Source organism: Capra hircus, chromosome 13 (assembly GCF_001704415.2).
Source record: "Capra hircus breed San Clemente chromosome 13, ASM170441v1, whole genome shotgun sequence".
Classification (NCBI taxonomy): Eukaryota; Metazoa; Chordata; class Mammalia; order Artiodactyla; family Bovidae; genus Capra; species Capra hircus.
The window spans coordinates 64112334-64133332 of record NC_030820.1 but is presented as its reverse complement, the minus strand read 5'-3'; the positions used below and the strand labels follow the sequence as shown (position 1 = coordinate 64133332).

Genomic DNA, 20999 nt, shown 5'->3' with positions numbered 1-20999 from the left:
CCATGCAACGTGCGCCCTGATCCTCTCAAACAACGTTCTCATAACGATTAAACTTTTTCAGTTTTATTTCTTTTTGGCTGCGCTGGGTCTTTGTTGCTTTGCATGGGCTTTCTCTAGTTGTGGCGAGCAGGGGCTACTCTAATTGCTGTGCTCCGGCTTCTCATTGTGCTCCTGCTGTGGAGCAATGCCTCTAAGCACATGGGCTTCAGTAGGTGCAACCCACAGGCTTGGTAGTTACTGCTTGTGGGCTCTAAAGCGGAGGCTCAGTAGTTAATGGCTCACGGGCTTAGTTGCTCCATGGCATGTGGAATCTTCCGGACCAGGGATCGAACCCATATCCCCTGCATGGGCAGGCAGATTCTTATTCACTGAGCCACCAGAGAAGCCCATAATCATTTAATATCCAGCCCCTGAGGAGGGTTAGGGTTAGAGTTAGGGTCTGGCCCCACCAGGTCAAGAGCTTTCCCAGAGCTGAGCTTGTTGGAAACAGCCATCGGAACAGAATTTTTCCGGAGTGGAACAGCATTTTTTACCGGGACTCTGGAAGGTCAGGGTTTGAAGGAAACTGCTAGGAGCCTGGCGGGGAAGGAGCAGGTGATGCTGGGGTGGGGCTGAGGGGGATGGGGAAGGAGAGTGTGCTGAGGGCCTGCCTTTCTCTGGGCGGGCGAGTCCCAACAGCAGGCAGACAGGTGAGGCTGACCCGACAGGTTCCTGAGGCCGGGGGCAAAGGGGTGGAGCATGGCTCTGACATAGGGTGACAACAGACCCGGGGCCCTGCCACACAGGACAGGCGGGGCGGCAGGCAGGCCCGCTGGGATCTTCTTCCTGCCGAGGCCAGCCCAGGGTGCAGGCCATGGAGCCCGCTGGAGGGTGAGAGGAGCTGGTGGGTGGGCGTGTTCGTAGGCCCAGGGCATGGCGGGGCCCCTGAGGACCCGGGTGGAAGAGCTGAAGCGACCCTGGTGGCGGGAGAGCGCCCCACTAGTGCTGCAGCACAGCGAGGCAGCCCGGCTGGCCGCCGACGCCCTCCTGGAGCGGGGCGAGGATGCCTACCTGCGGGTCATCTCCGAGGAGCGGGAGCTGCCCTTCCTGAGTGCCCTGGACATGGACTACATGACCAGCCATGCGCGCGGGGGCCCGGAGCTCGGCGAGGCCCAGGGACCCGAGGCCTTGGGACCTGACCACCTCAGCCTGCACTCCGAAGTCACCTCGGGCACTTACTTCCCCCTGGCCTCCGACATAGACCCTCCGGACCTGGAGTTGGGTTGGCCCGAGGTGCCACATGCCACGGGCTTCAGCCCTACACAGGCTGTGGTCCACTTCCAGCGGGACAAAGCCAAGAGCATCAAAGACCTTCTGCGTTTCCTCTTCAGCCAGGCCCGCACGGTAAGAGCCCCATCTCTTCAGACACCCATTTCACAGATGTGCAAACTGAGGCCCAGGGACGGAAAGGGACCAGCACGTAAGGCCACCCAGCAGCTTGGGGCAGCACTGGGACAAGAACCTCTGTGCCCAACAGATCACAAGCTCCTAGAGGTTTTATTTACCTTGGTAATCCCTTGGCGGGCTTCCCTGGTGGCTCAGATGGTAAAGAATCTGCCTGCAATGCAGGAGACCTGGGTTCAATCCCTGGGTTGGGAGGATCCCCTGGAGGAGGGAAAGGCAACCCACTGCAATATTCTTGCCTGGGAAATTCCATGGGCAGAGGAGCCTGATGGGGTACAGTCCTTGGGGTCGAAAAAGAGTCAGACACGACTGAACGATGAAGCACAGCACAGCACAACCCCTTGGCACTCGGGGACGCTATGGATAAGCTTAGAACAGGGGATGGGCCTCAGAGATACCACAGACACCCGGAAGACAGGTGCAAAGGGGTGCTCATTGCAGAGAGGAGTCCTCTCTTCTGGGGAAGAGGGTCCATGGCTTCCATCAGATTCTCAGAAAGATCTATGATCCTAAGACAAAGAGCCCCAACCTCGGTGAGCATCTGAGCCACCCCCTTGACTTACAGAGGAGGAAACTGAGGCCAAGCAGGGGATGGTACTTACTCAGGGAGGTCCAGTCCATTGGTGAAATGGAGCCAGGGCTCAGGTAGACGAAAGAGGTCTAGACTCAGGCCCCAAGACCGAGGCACAGCCCTGACGTATGGCCCCAACCACGCCTTGCCCCTTGTGTACCGTGTCTCCCCTGGCCTGAATCAGGGGAAGAGGCACTGAAGCCTGGGCCTCCACTTGGTCTTGAGGGCTGGGCTTTTAGCTCTGCACCCAAAGGAAGGAGGAGAGGCGGCTGCTGGGCTCAGGGATGGGGAGCAGGGGCTCAGGAGAAAGGGAAACGGGGGAGGGCAGATAGGGGTGCTGTAGCCACAGACTAGCACAGCCTCACTCCTGGAGCCCAGACCACTGACTCAGGAGGCAGGGGGATGAATCAGATGACCCCAGGCAGGGTTCGAGGCAGGTTAGCCCCAGTGCCCTGGCTAGGGGAGCAGCCTGCAGGGAACCCACTGCAGATGTTAGGAGCCAGGATGCTGGGACCTACCAGGACCTCCAGAGCCTCCCTGACAAATCTCCCTACGCCCCAGGCAGGGGAGGGCAGGGCCTAATTGGCAGCAGGAATGGGGTTATTAGTGAACAGCTGCTGTCATCACTTCTGCCCCTTTGATCTTTCTTGCTTGTCCTCCCCACCACCCCCCATCACCATTCCTCGCCAGACCTGTGCCATGGACCAGGGCATCCCTCAATGCTTTGGTTCCTCTCATCTAGACCCTCCTCCTCTGGGCCAGGAGCCAGGCTTCCACTCTGGGCTGTCACTGACTCTCGGTGACCTTAGGAAGTGCTTCCTCTCCCTGTGGCCCAAGGTCCTTGTTTGTTAAGGAAGCAGCAGGAAAGGGTCATTTATTGAGCTTCAGTTGCATGTTGAGGCTTTTCACGTTTGATTCTCCATAACTCAGAGAGGTAGCTATCTTTATCTCCATTTAACAGGTGAGGAAGTCGAGGCACCCAGAGGTGAAGGAACTCACCCAAGGCTGTGTCACTAGGAAGTAGCAGAGTGCAGGTTTGAACCCAGTTCTGTCTGGCTCCAGAACTGGAGTGCTTTGCTGTGCACCTGCTGCCTCTCAACCTGGAGAACTGGGAGGGGAGGTTCTCACAGCAGACAATGAGCATAAAACTTGGTCCCAGTTGGTGTGGGTGGTAAAGGTCACAGCAACCTCTGCAGCTTTGCAGAGGAACAGATGGGTCTGGCAAAGGGCCCCAAAGACCCTCGTCACTGCCCACAGCTCTGGTCCATGACAAGGAAGCCTCAGAGTCACAGAGTGACAGCTGGAGCTAGTGGGGGGTTAGTGTGAGGTGCTGGCCTGGGAACTGAGGGCTGGGTTCTGCTTTTGACTCTTCCCCTCTCTGGGCATCAGTCCTCACTTATGTAGAGGAGACCTTCAGACTAGTGCAGCTGATCCACGGACCTCTTTGAGAATCTGACAACAGATAAACAAACTGTCCTTAGATAAATGCACACAAAAACTTTCAAACATCCAATAAAAATCAGTTAAAACAAAACAAAAAAAAACAAAACCTTTCAAACAGCCTTCTGGGCTTCAAGACAGTGAAACCTCCCTCTTTCTAAGTCAAACCCCCCCAGGCTGGGTCACCGCTAAGAGCCCTCCCAGTTCAGATGGTCTCACAGGCTCTGGCCTCCTGCTTTGTAGTCCAGTGCCTGTTTCCTGGGATCTGGCCGCTGTCCCTGGGCAGGGCTGAGTTCCCCTTGCCTCCCCAGGTGGTGGCTGTCGTGATGGACATATTCACCGACATGGAGCTTCTGTGTGACCTCATGGAGGCCTCGGGCCGGCGCGGTGTCCCCGTCTACCTGCTCCTGGCCCAGCAGCACCTGAGGCACTTCCTGGAGATGTGCTACAAGATGGGCCTCAACGGAGGGCACCTGCCGGTCAGAGAGGGATGGGGCAGGAGCTGGGGCCTGGGGTGGGCTTGTCCATGAGCGCTGGGAGCCAATGGGAGGGGGGCCGGCTTCTCTTAGCTCTTTCCGGCCGGTCAGAAATTCCGTGGGATTTGGACATGGCTTGAGCCCCGATCTCTCAAGGTCACCCCCAACCCCCTTCCCTCCTTGGCTCAGAACATGCGTGTACGGAGCACATGCGGGGACACATATTGCAGCAAGGCAGGGCGCCGCTTCACAGGGCAGGCCCTAGAGAAGTTTGTCATCGTCGACTGTGAGCAGGTGGTGGCGGGCAGCTACAGGTGAGTGAGCGGGATGTGGGGCCTGGGGCTGGGCCACGGGCTGGTGAGGCTGCCTGGGAGCTGGCAGCTTTGAATCGCCCTTCTTTCATCCGTCCTTTCCAACATGGACTTCAGTTCAGTCGCTCAGTCATGTCCGACTCTGCGACCCCATGAATCGCAGCACGCCTTAGCAGCCGCCTAATGTCAGGCATGGTGCAGGGCCCAGTGGCCACTGTGGGGAGCAAGAGAGCCCCAGGCTGGGCCCTGGAGAAACTCACTCTGTGGAAGGATTACTTTAATGCTCCAGCACAGGAAAATGTTGTTGTTGTTGTTTGGTTGCTAAGTTGTATCTGACTCTTTGCGACCCCATGGACTGTAGCCCTCCAGGCTGCTCTGTCCACAGGCTTCTCCAGGCAAGAATACTGGAGTGGGTTGCCATTTCCTTCTCCGGGGGAATCTTCCTGACCCAGGGATTGAACCCGCATCTCCTGTCTTGGCAGGCGGATTCTTTACTGCTGAGCCACCAGGGAAGCCTAGAAAATATTGGTGTTGGCCAAAAAGTTTCATTCAGGCTTTCCTGTACCATCCTATGGAAAAACCTGAATGAACTTTCTAGTCAACCAATAACTCTTGCACCTTGGAACTGGAGGGACTTCAGGGAACCCAGACCTTGGTCCATTTTACAGATGGGGAAGTTAAGGCCGTGACGGGAAGCCGTGTATCCAAGTCCACTAAGCCGAGCAGCACAGACTCTAGAGTCAGAGCTCTGCCCTTCACTTGGGCCCTCGCAGTGCTGGTAGTGGTGGTGGTGGTTTGGTCTTCCTCCCCTGGTTGTGACTCCTGCCTGGTCCCGAGGGCCTGCACTTTGCCTCCTGACCCTGACTCTCTGCCCCCAGCTTCACCTGGCTTTGCAGCCAGGCCCACACGAGCATGGTGCTGCAGCTGAGGGGCCGCATTGTGGAAGACTTTGACCGGGAGTTTCGCTGTCTTTATGCTGAGTCCCGGGCAGTGGAGGGATTCTGTGGAGGTGAAGATCCCCCGACCCCCAGGGCACCGCGGCCTCCCCCAGTGGCCTTGGCTTTTGGGCCAGGAGTCCCCAGCACCACATCCTCATCACCCTCCAGCACCAGCCTCAGCAGCATCAAACGCTCACCTCGCGTGGGCCACTCGTACCTCGCTCTGCCAGGAGGCGGTGACCACACTGACATGGGTGTGGGGTCCTCATCCCCCGGCCCTACCCGCTGTGAGGCCGACGGCCAGCCCTCCCTGCAACGCCAGCTGTCAGACCCTAACCACGGCCCGCTGTCAGGGCCCTACAGGGCCAACCTGAGCAAGCTGGGGGCATCCCCCTGGTGCCAGTCTTCCCCTGCCCTCAACCACAATAGCACCAGCCCCGTGACCCTGGCAGGGGGGTCACCCCTGCTTGCTTGCTCTCGCCCTCTCCTCCCGTTTCCCTGGAGTGTCTCAGCTCTGCCCCAGTTCCCAGAGAATGGGGTCCCAGGAAGCCAGGAGCCTAGGCCCTCACGGGGCCGCTGGGTACCCAGCACAGCCCTGGAGACACTGGAGGAGAACAAGCCATCTCTGAGTCAGAGCCATGGCCACCTGGATCTCCTTGTTCCCTTCCCCAGAGCACGAGAAGCAGGAGGCCCTGATTTGGGGATGGCCCGCAACTCAGGCTCTCTTTGGCCTGGTGAGCAGGCCCCAGAGGACAGGAGGTTGGCCCCAAATCAGAGATACAACCAACTGGATTTCCTGCCCCAGGCCCAGGGTGCCAGGGGAGCCCCTGAGTCAGGCTCACCCAAGGTTGGCAGTTGGACCCCAGAGGACAAGAGGCTGTCTGAAAACCACAGCCATGGCCAACTGGACCTCCTGGTGCAGTCCCCCCAGGCTGGGGGCTCCAGAGTGCCCCCTGAAGCCAACTCTCCGGCCAGGGCTGGCAAGCAGGGTCCAGATGAACGACGGCAGACCCTAGGCCACAGCCAGCTGGACCTCATCACAAATTTTGGTCCATTCCGGGGTGAGGGGCCTGGGCCCAGTGAACTCCCTAGGCCGAGCCCTGCTCGAAAAGCTGGAGTGGACTTGGGGGAGGAGAAGCGGCGGACACTGGGCCACAGCCAGCTGGACCTCATCACCAAGTATCATCAGTTGCAGGGCACCAGGCAGGGACCCGAGCCCAGCCTCTCCGGGGGCCCTGCAGGTGGCCAGCGCAATGGCAACAGCAATGGCCTGTCTGAGGATGAGAAACGGCGGACCCTGGGCCATAGCAAACTGGACCTCATCACTAAGTACAACAAGTCCAAGTTCAAGTTGCTCCGAAGCCGCTTTGAGACCTAGTTGTACTCCCAGAAAGGGACATGTCTGTCTTCCACCTACTGTGACCAGATTTGTTCAGGTCCCAGACTCTGGGGAGGAAGCTCGGGTAGGAACTGTATGGGAAGAGGGATCTAGAAGCCCAGGTTAGACATTCCCGGGCTCGGGATTCTTGTTCATATATGCACATGCGCACACATGGGAAAATGGAATTTACAGTTACCAGGCACCTGCCACTTGTCACTGTGCTGGGCCCTCCATACCGGTTACTTCTCATCATTCATCCTCACTCACAGTATCCTACAAGATAGATTCTGGTAGGTATACAATTCTAGGACCATAGGTATCATCTTCCCTATAATATAAATATGGAAGCTGAGACCTAGTGAGTTTGATGACTTGCTTGGAATCAGGTTCAAGTAACTAACGGGGCTCAAATCTTTATTTCTTAAGATTGTGTTTTTGCACAGACGGGATACACAATATCAATAGTTCCCATGTCCTCATACACACAAAATCCATATATCATAGAGGTGCCCCAAATACCTGCACAATGTACACTGCACACTGACAAGGTTCACACCCACAGACACAGCCCACGTGATAAACCAGAACACTCAGGATCCTAGCTATAGTTACTCAATAAATGTCACTTGGCTAAATGAAGCCAGTACACATTCAGTGCACACTGTAGACCCCTCAGGATCCACAGACTATAAATATGCACTTAACCACATACACACACACACACACACACACACACACATACACACTCATGGGCAGGCATGTACCATCCAATAACTTTTTCTACCTAAAGCTGTGTATCCAGTCCTGTGCTGACATGCAGCAGGGCTCCCAGCCCCTGGAAGACAAGGATTCAGTGCATAAATCATTGGTGTTTCTAATGAAAGGCGAACCAGTGACAGAAGGTGGTAGAGAATGAAGGCCAGAGAGTGGTGGTGATGATGGAGTGGTGAGAAAAGTTTCTTAGAGGAGGCAGCTTTTGAGCCAAACCTTGAAGGGTGGGAAGGACTTGGATGGATGGAGGTGAGATTTAGAGGAATTCCTGGGAGAGGGAACCCCGTGAAGAGAGACCAGGGAGAGGACTGAGGGAGTGGGTCTGAGATGAACTGCAGAGGACGGAGAGGACACGGATACTCAGACTCTAACACACACACGCACAATCATCTTGCTTAGTATTGCCAGAAGTATAGGCTGTCAGATGTGGGTCCCTCTCCTGAGTTGCGGCCTGCCTGGGAGTGTATTTGTGATACAAATCAATAAAAGCAGACAAGCTCTGACCCGGAGGCTGCCTGGTGTATTCTGAGAAGGCCGAGTTACGACTATGCAGGTGAGGGACAGGGGAAAGGCACCATTCTGACCTTTCCCTGGAGGAAAGTGAATGGCTGTAGGAGGGTGGGGGTGGCAGGGGGCAGGGTAGGAAAGGGGTTCCAAGCTTCTCTCTGCTCTCACTGAGAGTGACATCCTGAGAGACCCTGGGACTTTTGTTTAAAGTGTGGGCCAAGTTCATCCGTCCACCAGAGCATGTCTCTTGACTGCCACCATCTGTGGGTGGGGTGGGACGGGGGCAGAAATTGGCCTGCTGAGTGTGATCAAGCCTGTGCAAAGGGCACAAGTGGAAGCCATCAGCCCCCAGACCCTTGCCCACTCTGGACGCCCCCCCTCTCCACCCCGCAACACTCTGCTTCATCCACCGTCCTCTCTCCAATACCTTCTTCAGTACAATGATTTCCTTTACTTCTCTGGCTGTGCCTCCTCCTCCAGCCTCTGGCACATCTCGTTTCTCCCTAATGGACACCTTCTCCATGACCTCATCCACCCCAGGCTTCGGCCTCACATCTCAGCCCTTCAGCCTCCCCTGGGCTCCAGATTCGGCCTGGAAATCTGTCCCGTACCTTACTCTGTCCCTCATCTCCCCCACACCTTCTCTTCCTCCCTAGGCTTAAGTTCAATAAATATATCTCCAGCATTAACCCATCTTTTGCGAGACCTCCTGGCTCCTCCATTCTGATACCTCACATCCAACCAGCACAAGTCTCTGTCAGTTGTTCCTCCTACAAAGATCCCGATTGAATGAAAGAAGAAAAGAATGAATGAGAAGCTTGCTGGAGGCGGGGCCAGGAGGGGGTCTGGACCGAATCACTTGCAACCATAGAGTCCGCGCAGGGGTTGGGAGCTAGAGTGGCCGCATGCGTGGAGGCGTGCGCCACGCTCTGTCGGAAATCCCCTAGGGTGGAGGCGGAAACGGAAACCTACAGAGGGGAGAGGAGGGCTGTTGCCGCGTGTGGAGGTTGCGTTTACCTGGTGAGCGGTTGTCGCTGGACACCGGAAGGGTCAGCTCGGGGCGCCCTGAGTCGTGAGGGGTGGGGGCCGGAGGATTCGGGACCAGAGAGTCTGGATGGGCGCGGTGGGCGGGACCTGAGGGCTGAGGGCCGAGTGGGGCGGGGTTGCAGTGGGGCTGACGCATGGAGGCCGGGGGACGATGACCCGGACCCGGCGTCGAGGCCGAGGCACACGGTCCCGGGAGAGGATCCACAGGCCCTGAACTCCAGTCCCACAACCTCTAGGCCTCATGGCGGTCCGTGCGTCGTTCGAGAACAACTGCGAGATCGGCTGCTTTGCCAAACTTACCAACTCCTACTGCCTGGTGGCCATCGGAGGGTCGGAGAACTTCTACAGGTGCCATGGGAACCCCGGGCCCGCGGGCAGTGTGTGGGTGGGTGGCGGGTAGAGGTCCTTGGAGTCGGGCTCCGACAGAGTGAGGAGGGTTCGGGCCCCTTAGCCCCGTGATCATTGAGTCCGTGTCCCCACAGTGTGTTCGAGGGCGAACTTGCTGGTACCATCCCCGTAGTGCACGCGTCCATCGCCGGCTGCCGCATCATCGGGCGCATGTGTGTGGGTAAGCAGGCTGAAAGTCGCCGAGGGAGGGAGTGGAGCCTCCCAGCACCTTTAATCTTCCCCCTAGAAGGGACCCGGAGGACCCAGGGATTTCTAGGCTTTCATCCATCATTTCCAGCGACTACAGAATCTCTCAATTCTGTGCCGGACCCGGTCTAAGTGTCAACAGATCAGGGACAACCTCTGGCAAAGGTTTCTGGATCATTGTAATCAAAACGTCAAGGGCTTTCACTTTTACACTTGTTTCAGTCCTTCACTGAAGACCCTGGGAGGTAGGAATTACTGGCCTAATTTGACTGATGAGGAACCTGAAAATCAAAGAACCCAGGTGACTCACCCGGTTCGTCCTAGAGTGAGGCAAGATTGGATTGTCATCTCTCCCTCCCTGGCCACTGACTCTGGTAGATTGCTTCCTCTTTCTGAGGGTCCATTTCTACCTCTAAAAAATGACAAGCTAAGATTCTGGGGCATCCTGTGCAGTTACTTATTTAAAGCTTAAGTTCTATTTACCAGGTACCCCTATATCCATCAGCACTGTTGACTCTGGCCATTGGTCCATCCTTTGAACTGCCTCCGTTTTCCTTTACTGCCACCCCTTATTTGTAGTTCTGCTCAGATAGGAGTTTTTCCTTTATTTTTTATTGTAAGCCTGATGATTTTGGACTCTTGAGTGTTTCTTATTCAGGCAGAAGAACACTGTTATCTCTGGACTTGGTGATCTTTTGACTTGAAGCTAGTTCCTATGTAATAAGAGAGAACTTAGCCTGATCATTGGTGGTTTGTTTTGTTTTCTTTTTTTTAAAGGATGGGAGAAACTCACAGTTTAGTTCATAGTTGTGTCCTTGCAGAGTTAGGCAGAGGTTTAGACATTGTTGTCACAATATAATTATAGTTCATTCATGTTGCTGTGTACTCAGTTTTGTGTAAATGTACCACAGTATATTCATTCATCCTTTTGACAGTGGGTATTTGGGGTAGTTTTCAGTTTGGTCTATTATGAGTAGTGCTGCTATGTTTCTTAGTGAACAAATGTATGTATTTCTGTTGGATATATAATATCTGGGAGAGGAATGGCTGGGTATCCAGTGTAATAGATGATGTCACATAAGTATCTGAAGTCGTTGCCCAATTTACACTCCTATTGGTTGCTCCATATATCTTTGCCAACCGTTGGTGTTGATGTTCTTTTTAAGAATTTAGCCATCTGGTAGATATGAAGTGTTACCTCTGTTTTTAAGTAGCAAAATATACAACTAATGCCCAAGAGCCCTTCCTTTTGGTCCTGGTCATCCCTGGTGGATGATGGTGAATTGGGCAGGATGTTTGGGACAGACTCCTAGGCCATCTCTGGCCTGCCCAGTGGGACTCCTGGTTGCATGGGTGCTTGGCTCAGTGGTTTGGAGGACTGGGGTCTGGATCTAAAGCTTTCCAGGGGAAGCTACCTGGACTGGGTTGTATCTTCAGGCCCCAGTGCTCAGCAGGTCTTGTGAATTTACAGTTCATCCTTGCACAACCTGCCCTAATTTGGGTCTCTCCAGGGAACAGGCATGGTCTCCTGGTGCCCAACAACACCACTGACCAGGAGCTACAGCACATTCGCAACTGCCTCCCAGACAGCGTGCAGATCCGGCGGGTGGAGGAACGGCTCTCAGCCCTGGGCAATGTCACCACCTGCAACGACTACGTGGCCTTAGTCCACCCAGACCTGGACAGGGTGAGGCAGCCCAGTTTAGCCCAAGAGTCACAGGATATTAGCCTAGTCAGTGTTAAGCCACTGTTCTTGCCTATCAGGCAGGAATTTGGGGTATCTCATGTGGCTTCTCTTTACACCTGGGCTCCTGCAGTTCAGGCACTGGTTGGAAGAGTGAATAGAGGCCTTTCGTGATGTGACCAGCTAGGGAAAAGAAGCTAGGGAGTGTATTAATCCACCCTGTATTAATCAGGGAGATTGACTCATTCAGTCTTGCAGCCAGGGCTGGAGAGAAGATTGACAGTTGAACTCTTGCCTGTGGGTTAGAGGGAAAGAAGGTGATGTGGAGACCAGCCTCTGGCTCTTCAGGGCATGCATGGCTTTGTAGCTGGCCTTGACTCTGCTCCAAACTGTATTCCCTCCTTTTTCTGGGTGAAGCTTCCATATGCAGCTGCATAGCAGAGGAATGAGCTTAGGGAGTCACGCCCTGGGTGGGTCTGGGTGTGGAGGCCCCGGGTACTTTGATCTGCTTGTTCTGTGCTGAGCACAGTACCTTTGGCTAACAGGAAACAGAAGAAATCCTGGCTGATGTGCTAAAGGTGGAAGTCTTCAGACAGACAGTGGCTGACCAGGTGCTGGTAGGAAGCTACTGTGTCTTCAGCAACCAGGGAGGGCTGGTACATCCCAAGACTTCAATTGAGGACCAAGATGAGCTGTCTTCTCTCCTTCAGGTCCCCCTTGTGGTAAGCAGTCATGTTCTCTGACCTCTGTTTTCTGCTGGAGCAGATCCCTTTGCCCAGTATTTGGGAATCTGGGTTGCAGTATTTGGGAATCTGGTTGCAGTTTGGGGTTGAGACTGCGGGTCAGAGACCAGGGATTGGGGAGAGTCCTCATGACTTGGGCTGTTGGTACCATGATCCTCACTGAACCATCCTTTGGCAGGCAGGCACTGTGAACCGAGGCAGTGAGGTGATTGCTGCTGGGATGGTGGTGAACGACTGGTGTGCCTTCTGTGGCCTGGACACCACCAGCACAGAGCTGTCAGTGGTGGAGAGTGTCTTCAAGCTGAATGAAGCCCAGCCTAGCACCATTGCTACCAGCATGCGGGATTCCCTCATTGACAGGTATCTGGGCCTTTCTTCTGTTGAGGGGACAGGAGGGAGATGCTGGCTATAATGGGAGCCACACTGTTTATACCGGTAGGTTCTCCTCTGTGAGGCTACATCCACATAGTGCTGAGTAGGCACAGGGTACAGTCCACAAGCATTGCCTGAGTATCTGCCCATTCCCATCTTTGAGGATACATCAGTGTATCCCTTCTCTAGGCTGTCTTGCTTTATTGCTGACCGCCTTCTTTTAAGGGCTTCCTTGGTGGCTCAGAGGATAAGCAGAAGACCCAGGTTCAATCCCTGGGTTGGGAAGATCCCCTGGAGAAGGAAATGGCAACCCACTCCAGTATTCTTGCCTGGAGAATGCCATGGACAGAGGAGCCTGATGGGCTACAGTCCGTGGGGTCACAAAGAGTCAGACACAACTGAGCGAGTACACTTACTACCTTCTTTTATAGTTTTTAATATGCCTGTGTGTTGGTGTATCCAGCCAGTAGCCTGAGACAGGAAAGATCTTTTTATTGAGGGAAGAAGGGAAGGCTGCTTTGGTGCCTAAGGGACTTGGGGGTGGATGTGGTGAGTGCATCAGAATCACCGTCATCAAAAGTGGGTTCTTGAGCCCTAACTCTGGAGATTTTGGAGTGTTAGGCTCTAGAATCTCCTCCGTTGGAAGGCATCGTGCTGGATGTTTAGTACCCCCTCCCCCGCCTTTTGTGGCTCTGGAGGCTCCTATGAGACACTTAACTGGAGTCCAGGAAGGTTTTGGGAAAGATACATCAATCAGCCTGGGCTTTAGGGAATGAGTGAAAGTGAAAGTGAAGAGCTCAGTTGTGTCCGACTCTTTGCAATCCCATGGACTGTAGCCTACCAGGCTCCTCCCTTCATGGGGTTCTCCAGGCGAGAATACTGGAGTGGGTTTGCCATTTCCTTCCCCAGGGGATCTTCCCGACCCAGGGATCGAACCCACATTGCAGGGAGATGCTTTAACCTCTGAGCCACCAGGGCTTCCCGGTAATTGAATATACAGAGATAGGGTGGGGAAGTGTGGAGGGTGTGAAGGGGAAAGGTTTTATCCCCAGGGTTGAGGACTGAATGCCCGTGTCAAGAAGTTTTGACTATAGTAGGTGTTTTGACCTCTGTTCTGTGTTGGGATGCTTCTTCATGTAGATTCTTGACATCATCCTTCAAATCCTGATTCCCTCAGTTTGGTGTAGGACACAGCCATGTGTAGTTATTTCAGTAATCTTTCCTGGGTGATTCTGATGAGGGCAGTTTGGAGACCACACTGACAAACTGCTCTCAGCACTGGAAAGCAGTTGAAAAGGTCTGAACAGGAAAATGGTACCAGTGGTTTTGTCATTTGTTTAACAACTTTTACTTTTTAATACCTACTATGTATCAGACAATAATGATGTGGTGATGAGTAAAATATACCCTCCCTCCCCTTTTGGAACATTGACCCTCATAAAGAAAACAGTACTTCCACAATTAACCATTTAATTAAAGAACAAAACAGAGAAACTTCTTAGCAACTGAGAACAGAAAGAAATTTCTGTAACCTGATAATTCAGGTCAATTCAGTTGCTTAGTCGTGTCCAACTCTTCGCGACCCCATGGACTGCGGCATGCCAGGCTTCCCTGTCCATCATCAACTCCTGGAGCTTGCTCAAACTCATGTCCATCGAGTCGGTGATGCCATCCAACCATCTCATCCTCTGTCGTCCTCCTCTTCTCCTGTCTTTAATCTTTCCCAGCATCAGGGTCTTTTCCAGTGAGTCAGTTCTTCGCATCAGGTGGCCAAAGTTTTGGAGTTTCAGCTTCAACCTGATCATTGTTACCTACTAAAAAAAAACTACAGCAATGTTGTATTTAATGGAAAAACTTCAGAAACTGCCAGGCAGAACTGCCTACAGGCAGCAGCACTGGTCAGCATTGTAGTTACTATTTAAAAAAAAAATGGGTATTGATAAAGCAGAGACAAACTCATTAGCCTCCTTTGGCTTTGAACCTGTTGAATTTGAGGTGCCCATGAGACCTCACAAGGACGGTGTCAGATAAGGGATGAGAAATGTGTACTTCAGGCAGTTCCCTGGAAGCCCAGTGGTTAGGACTCACTGCTTTCACTGCTGAAGGCCTGAATTCAGTCTCTGGTCAGGGAACCAAGATCCCATAAGCTGTGAGGCGCACGCTTTTACAATCATGCAAATGATTATCACCTCCAGGAAGAATGTTCTGGCTCCAGTCATGCCACTAGAGGATTTGTGACCTAGTCGTGTCTCTTCCCTCTCTGAGAATCCCCCACCCTTCCCTTGTCTGATTTGGTCTGTTGGACTTGACCTGTGAGGCTCTGATCATGATCAGCAATTTGAATAAGTTATTTTGAGTTCACCTGCTTGAGTGGAGAAGAAGTTACTGTTCCCTTTTTAAGCACTGAGAGTCCTGGACTGGATTGTTACTTGTGGGAGTGGTGGAATCTGCAAGGGGCTCTTCAGGGCAGAGCTGGAGCAGAGGTCCTGGGGTGAGGGTGGAGGCAAGCACCTTGAGCGTGGAGGGCGAGCTGTGCTCTGACACCTACTGACAACACTCCTTTCTCTCTCTCCAGCCTCACCTGAGTCACCTTCCATACTGGTCCTGGCTCGGACTTTGGCTCCCTCTCAGTGTTCCACCCAGTCTGTCCTGAATGCTGGCAGGGCAGTGGCAGAGAACTCACCTGGACTCGTGGCTGTATGCCCAGCCTTTCTTCATCTGTGCCCATCTCCTGAATCTATAGTTACTGCAGAAATGTGCCGCGTCATGCTGGCTGGCAGGTCCTATGGCTTCTGGCTGAGAGCTCTGTTGTCTGTGCCACCCCATTAAAGGACAACTTCCTCTGGCCATTCTGAATGTGTTATTTGGGGATTTCACCGTGTACTCAGCCCCCTCATCATTGTTCCAGGGGGAAGGTGGAGTAGGATGCACACACCCCTTAGTTTTACATGCCCCCCCATCATTAGCTTCATCCCAGGGCAAGAGAAAGAAACACTCCATTATACTACCGTTTTCCACACGACTTCAGCCTTATTGTTTTGGCTTCAAAGAATAAGTCTGTTTCAGCTCTCCCCTACGCCAGTATGAGGATCCTGAAGGGCTTTGGGGCACCTGGCCACAGGGCAGCCTTGTCCTCCTTGACCTGCAGTGGTGGATGGAGGTTGTTGGCCTGGCTGCTAGGTGCCCTGGACAGTCTCAGACTCTTCGGTGCGTGTGGCGCCAGGCTTGAAGAGGCGAGGGTAGTTGGGGCGGATCTCCGAGTTGCGAGTGGGGCGGGGCCCCGGGACTTGGGGGAAGGCGTGGCCGGGTGTTGGTGGGTGGGGTCGGGTATGCTGGGCCCCGCCCCTGCGCCCTGAAACCTTCCCAGGCGCTTAGGGGGCGTGGTTCGTGCGCCGTGACGTCAGGACGCCAGTGCCTCCGGACGCTGCCTCGCTGGCGAGCGGGGAGCGGAGACCCGCGCTGGGACGGTTCCGACCCGCGGCTCCGGCGTTGCGAGGTGAGGGGCGGGCCCCAGAGGGGTGGGGCGGGGCAGGGGTGGTGTGCAGCCGCCCCGCACCTGACGGGCCTGTCCTCCTGCAGAACATGGGCGCTCAGCTGAGCGGTGGCCAGGGCTCCACGGAGCCGCCGCAGCCCCAGCCGCAGCCCCAGCCCCAGCCTGCGGCGCCGGAGGACCCTGCTCGGCCCCGGCCAGAGCCCAGCCCCTGGGGGCCGCTGGACGACGTGCGCTTCCTCATCGCCTGCACCTCCTGGTACTGACTCGCCGCCCTCCGCAGTTAGCGCCTGCCGCCTCCTGTCGTCCAGTTCGCTTCTCCTGGTCGGGCCCTTGTCTCCCCACCTTCGCCCACCCTGGAGGCGCTCGGAGAGTCGGGGAGTGGAGGGGAACTGGAAGGAAGCCGCCTCCGCAGCCTCGCCCCGGGGCGCTGTCTTTCCTCCGGCCCCTCCCGCTACCCTGGATTTGTTCGCTCCTTAGCCTGCACCCAGACTAGCTCAGATTTTCGTGTTCTTGCCCACCCCACAGTTTCTCTGGCCGTCTGGGTCCTGGGGCAGCCTTCTCGTCACTGGCTTCCAGAACCAGGTCAGGACTCTTGGTAAGAAGACCCCAAGGCTACTGACCTCACCTCACCTCACCTCATTTTTCGCTATCACCAAGAACTGGGCTCTTGCTTTTGTCCTGGTCATAGCACCTTGTGTCTTGACTTCAGAAAAGACCTTGCCGCAGTGACCCTGCCCATCCATACCTCTCCTGGGAGAGGTGCCATCTTGGGTGGCCACCCTGGCATTATCCGGTTGTATCGCTGGGAACCCAGTTACAGAGGGCCTCCAGGGCCAGCCTTTTGGAGAGAGAGGGCATCTGATTTTGGGGGCTGGCAGATGAGATGTGTTGGGCAGCTCCCAGACACCCCAAAGCATCCTGTCTCCCAGAAGCTTCTTCAGGCCACTCAGAACCTGATCCCTGTTCCGACAGCCCAGGGAAATGACACACTCTGTATTTTTGTTTTATTTAGAAATGATTTAAAAAACATTATACAAAGGCTGATCAGTTTAAAATGTGACTGACACTGAAATGCTGTGATGTTCCCCAGACTGTGGGGAAGCTGGGCTCTGGGGTCCCCAGTGCTTTGCCCCTCTGTCTGTCTGCCCTGTCCTGGGTTGATGGACAAACAGATGACCCCAAGGCAGGAGAATCCATGACTGGAAACCTCCAGGCTGAGCCCTCTCTGGGCCTGGCCCTGCGTCCCTCACATCTGCAGCCTGGGCTGCCTGCCTCCATCTCCTGCTCTTTCTCAGCTGACCTCAGTAGTACCAGGAGCCAGTGGGGAGCCTGGGGGGCCTAGAGCTTTCGCGAAGTGAGAGCACCAACCTGAGGAGTGGAGAGGGACCAGGGAAGGGGGAAGGGAGGCCGAGGAAAGATGGATAAAAGAGACACTTCTGATCTCATCTTGGACCCTGGAGGGGTCCACAGGTGGGGACCCAATGCCCAGCAAGCCCACTAAATGGCCTGGGCTAGTAACAGCCTCTCTGTGCTTTGTTTGAGGGCACAGTGAGAGTTATCCTTGGCCTCCCAAGGACTACATGAGTTACATGTGAGTGGACAGGTGAGCTAATAAAGTGCTTTGCAAAGTATAAAACACTGTACAAACCTATGAATCACTAATATCTCCGCAGTTGTTCCCCACCCACCCCAGGGAGCCCGCCCTTGACCAAAATGAGAAAAAAAAAAAAAAAAAACAAGGATGACGATGGAACACAGTGGACCCATATAGGTGTCTCTGGGACAAAAGAGATTTTGCTCAAGATGGCTCCCAGAGGCCCCGTCTGCTACAGGTTAAGCAGACCCAAAGCTCAGAGGCCACAGGGTGGGGGGCAAGGCCTGTGCAGGCTCAGAGGCCCTGCCAACACCCCCAAAGACTGACATCTCCTCTTGGATTTGGCAGAGAGCCTGTGGACATCATTGAGCCCACTGGTCCTGCCTCTGACTCCTTAGCGACAAGCAGGTCTGCCTCTTCCTGGGTTGATGTGAGGCAAGCCGAGCCCTAGGAATTCCTGCCAGAGACAGTGAAGGGCGGGCCCCTAGGCTGGGGGCTGTTACCAGTTATGGGTGCCCTTTTCCAAAGAGCAGTGCAGGGTGGTGGGCCTAGAGAGCTGGGTTAGCAGGGGCCAAGCTCATGGTATAAACACTGCTTCTGGGCTGAGAAATTGAGTTGGTCTCAGGGCACCTAGGGGTGCGGGCTCTGAGCATTTCAGAAGACTGCCCTGGGCCCCTTCCCCCAGGGTCATGAGAGTGTTGGCCTGGAGTCATTTCTGTCTCACCTAACCCATCAGGCTGAGCTCTCAGGCCACAGGCGACAGGCTGGAGCAGGGCAGGGACTTGGGGGATGGTGAGAGAGGCGGGAGAGTAGAGGACAGCTACAAACTTAAATCAGCCTCCAGAGAGGGATCAGCTCCTGCTCCCACCCTGTAGCCTCATCATCAGGGCCCGGCTCCTGGGGTGTTGGGGCACTGGAGGGGCCTTAACAGCACCTTGGTCCTTATCGCTGGGGGGAGGGCTGGCCTTGCCAAGACAGTCACCGCTAATTCACCTAAAGCCTCAAGCAGCCTTTGCAAAATGGGACTTTAAACAATAGTGACAGGACACTGAAATATTCACGATGTGACACCTGGGTCCTTGTCAGACCCAGCTGGGCCACAGCCCTGCCTGCAGCACGTGACCCTAAGAGGAGACCCTGACGTGTGGAGCAGGTTTCCTGAGGGGTCTGCTGTGACCAGCAGGGGAAACCCAGGCTTGCTGCCCACTGTGTCGGCGGCAGGGGTCCTGTAGCCGTGGAGGGCAGTGGGGGTGGGGTGGGGGGACATCTGACCAGCAGGTGTTGGCAAAGGGGGACCAGGACTGGTGGCATCTCCCAGATGGGGCCGAGGGCTGTGCTGGCTTCCCACAGAAGGTGCTGGGTCCAGCCAGGTACAGCGCAGTAGTGCCCCATGGATCCCACGGGGCGCAGTGACCACAGGGCCTCCTTCTGGCATGGGCCCTGCCTCCTGACGGGGCCTGGCCTGTTCCCTGGAGTAGGGAGCAGTTACCCAGGACAGAAGGCTGGCAGCTGGGCGCCAGGCACCCACCCTGGGGCACAGCCGCCATCACTCCCTGCCCCATGTTCAGCCCAGGCCAATGCACCACCACTTCAGCTACGTGACCCCTGGCCTAGGGCCCTGCTGGCCCCGATGGGCAGTGGCCAGAGCTGCCCCCCAGACCCTGGTGAGGAAGGGCCTGGCCAGCCAGACTGAGTGGACAAAGAGGGCTCTGGGCTGCTCACACCCACTCCTGGACCGGCCGCTTATAGTAGGTGACAGGCTGAGGGCCCGCCTTGTTCTTGAACTGGAAGATGGTGTAGACCAGCACCAGGATGCAGAGGGACAGGATGCAGGGTATAACGACGGCCACCGCGTTGACAGAGCCCGGCACGTCGTTGATGGTCACCATGATGTCCACGTCGTCCTGGGGCAGCCTCCGCTCCTTGCGCCGCTCCGCCTCCTTCTGGTTGCAGCCCATCCAGTCCCGCAGGATGTTGCGTGGGTAGCCTGGCTCCACGCTCAGCTTCTGGTTGTCAAACTTCCAGTAGTCCCGGCCCTTATAGAAGTAGGTGTAATCTGCAGAAACACGGCCCAGCATCACCATCCTGACACTTCCTGCACCTGCTCTGGGCCAGCAGGGAATGGCAAGGGGCTGTGGCAGTGTGGAGGAGGGGCCGCCTCTCCCACCCGAGAGGAGCCCACGAGCAGCTCTGAAAGCGGGGGTGGGCGCATGCGTTGGTGGGGACAGCGTGTTGGAATACCTGGAGTGCCTGGCACACCCTGCAGAGGGTGTGGCTAGTCAGGGAGTATGACCTGCCCAGCTGCAGAGGCACCCAGACCCGTACCAGCCCACTCTGTCATCTCAGAGGTGCTGGGAAGCCACTGAGGGGCTTTAGGTAGAACTGGTGAGTTCGTTTTGTGTTTCCTAGACAAGGACCCTTCTCAGCCTGGGGTCTCAGCCCTGTTGTACTATGTCCATACCCCCTCATGCCCCCCACCCCAACATGGGTCAGATGCAGCCCCCACTCAGGGCTTGGACAGTGCTGCCTCCACAGCTAGCTCCAGGGCTGTGCCCGCTCCTGCCTGAGCCAAGGGGGACAAGGAGCCAGAATTCTCTTGTCGACAGTGGACACCACCTCTTGGTAATTACCTTGCCTTTTTGGGAGCCTGGCACACAGGACTTCACAACATAGGTTGCAGGGTCGCTGGGACCCTGCTTGGGGAGGGGATGGAAGGCAAGGAGGCAGCAGGGCTTGGCAGCCACCACAAGGCTCCCTGCAGCAGCCTTATCGGCTGAGCCAGTCCTGACGGAGAGCAACTCACGTTCTCCCATTGGCCGACTCCTCACCCTGGCTGGGACTTTCATTGGCTAAGGTTCCTGATGTCACCTGTCTCTGAGGCTCCCCCGAAGAGTAAGGCCACGTGTGTAAAGCAGCTACAAGGGAGAGTCACCAAATAGCAGCTCCACCCCCCCCTCGTTAGCCCCTGGCTTTCTTACCAGAGACGTCGCCTTGGAGAGCCCTTCCTGACAACCCTCTATCACAAGGCCCTCTGTTCAGATGCTCTCTCCCACATGCTTTCCCTTACTGCCTTTGTTGCCACCTTACTTGTTTTTCTGCCTCTAGGCTGGGAGCCAGAGATGCAATGCACATCTCATTCCAAGCTCCATCTCCAGCCCTCCCACACAACCTGGCTCTCAGTAATTACTGTGGAGTGAATGAATGCCTGTCATTCCATAAAAACTGAAACATCCTCAGCAAGATGATGATAACAGCTGAAACGTACGTGGCATGGGCCAGCTGCTCTACGTAATTTATGTTCATCCTCACAAAGCTCTGTGAAATAGGGACCATTGTTATCCCCATTTTATAGATGAAGAGACTTAAGTGCTATGCCCAAACTCATACTGAGTAGTGGAGGTGGGATATGAAACCAGCCAGGTTGGCTCCAGTCTGCTTTTGACCAGATCAATGGAGATGAATTCAACAGACATTCATGGATTCGTGCTCAGCACCTGGCAAGTCCCAGTTCCTCTTCTTCTTCTTTTTGGTTGTGCTGTACAGCCTGTGGGGTCTGAGTACCCCAACCAGGGATTGAACCCAGGCCCTCAGCATTGAAGTTCAGAGCCCTAACCACTGGACTACCACGGCATTC

General features: G+C 55.2%; 3 protein-coding genes across 4 annotated transcripts in view; 2 read left to right on the top strand and 1 right to left on the bottom strand.

The window, feature by feature from the left end:
* Nucleotides 692–7834, top strand: FAM83C (family with sequence similarity 83 member C). Its single transcript, XM_005688673.3, has 4 exons — nucleotides 692–1383; nucleotides 3766–3933; nucleotides 4120–4244; nucleotides 5120–7834. Exons 1-4 carry the CDS (start codon nucleotides 913–915, stop codon nucleotides 6555–6557), a joined length of 2202 nt encoding a protein of 733 aa, XP_005688730.3. The 5' UTR covers nucleotides 692–912; the 3' UTR covers nucleotides 6558–7834.
* Nucleotides 8724–15138, top strand: EIF6 (eukaryotic translation initiation factor 6). Of its 2 annotated transcripts, none has more exons than XM_005688491.3 (7): nucleotides 8724–8858; nucleotides 9122–9233; nucleotides 9368–9453; nucleotides 10991–11166; nucleotides 11709–11885; nucleotides 12085–12266; nucleotides 14854–15138. In XM_005688491.3, the coding sequence occupies exons 2-7, from the start codon at nucleotides 9127–9129 to the stop codon at nucleotides 14861–14863; spliced, it is 738 nt and encodes a 245-aa protein (XP_005688548.1). In that variant the 5' UTR covers nucleotides 8724–8858; nucleotides 9122–9126; the 3' UTR covers nucleotides 14864–15138. The 2 variants fall into 2 exon arrangements, with proteins under 2 accessions (XP_005688548.1, XP_005688549.1); XM_005688492.3 differs by having other exon boundaries at nucleotides 8772–8887.
* Nucleotides 16759–20999, bottom strand: part of MMP24 (matrix metallopeptidase 24) — a 53810-nt gene continuing 49569 nt past the window's right edge. The window contains exon 9 of the mRNA XM_018057758.1: nucleotides 16759–19421. Coding sequence (XP_017913247.1) covers nucleotides 19084–19421 — 338 coding nt within the window. The 3' untranslated portion in view covers nucleotides 16759–19083. The remainder of the gene's footprint in view (nucleotides 19422–20999) is intronic.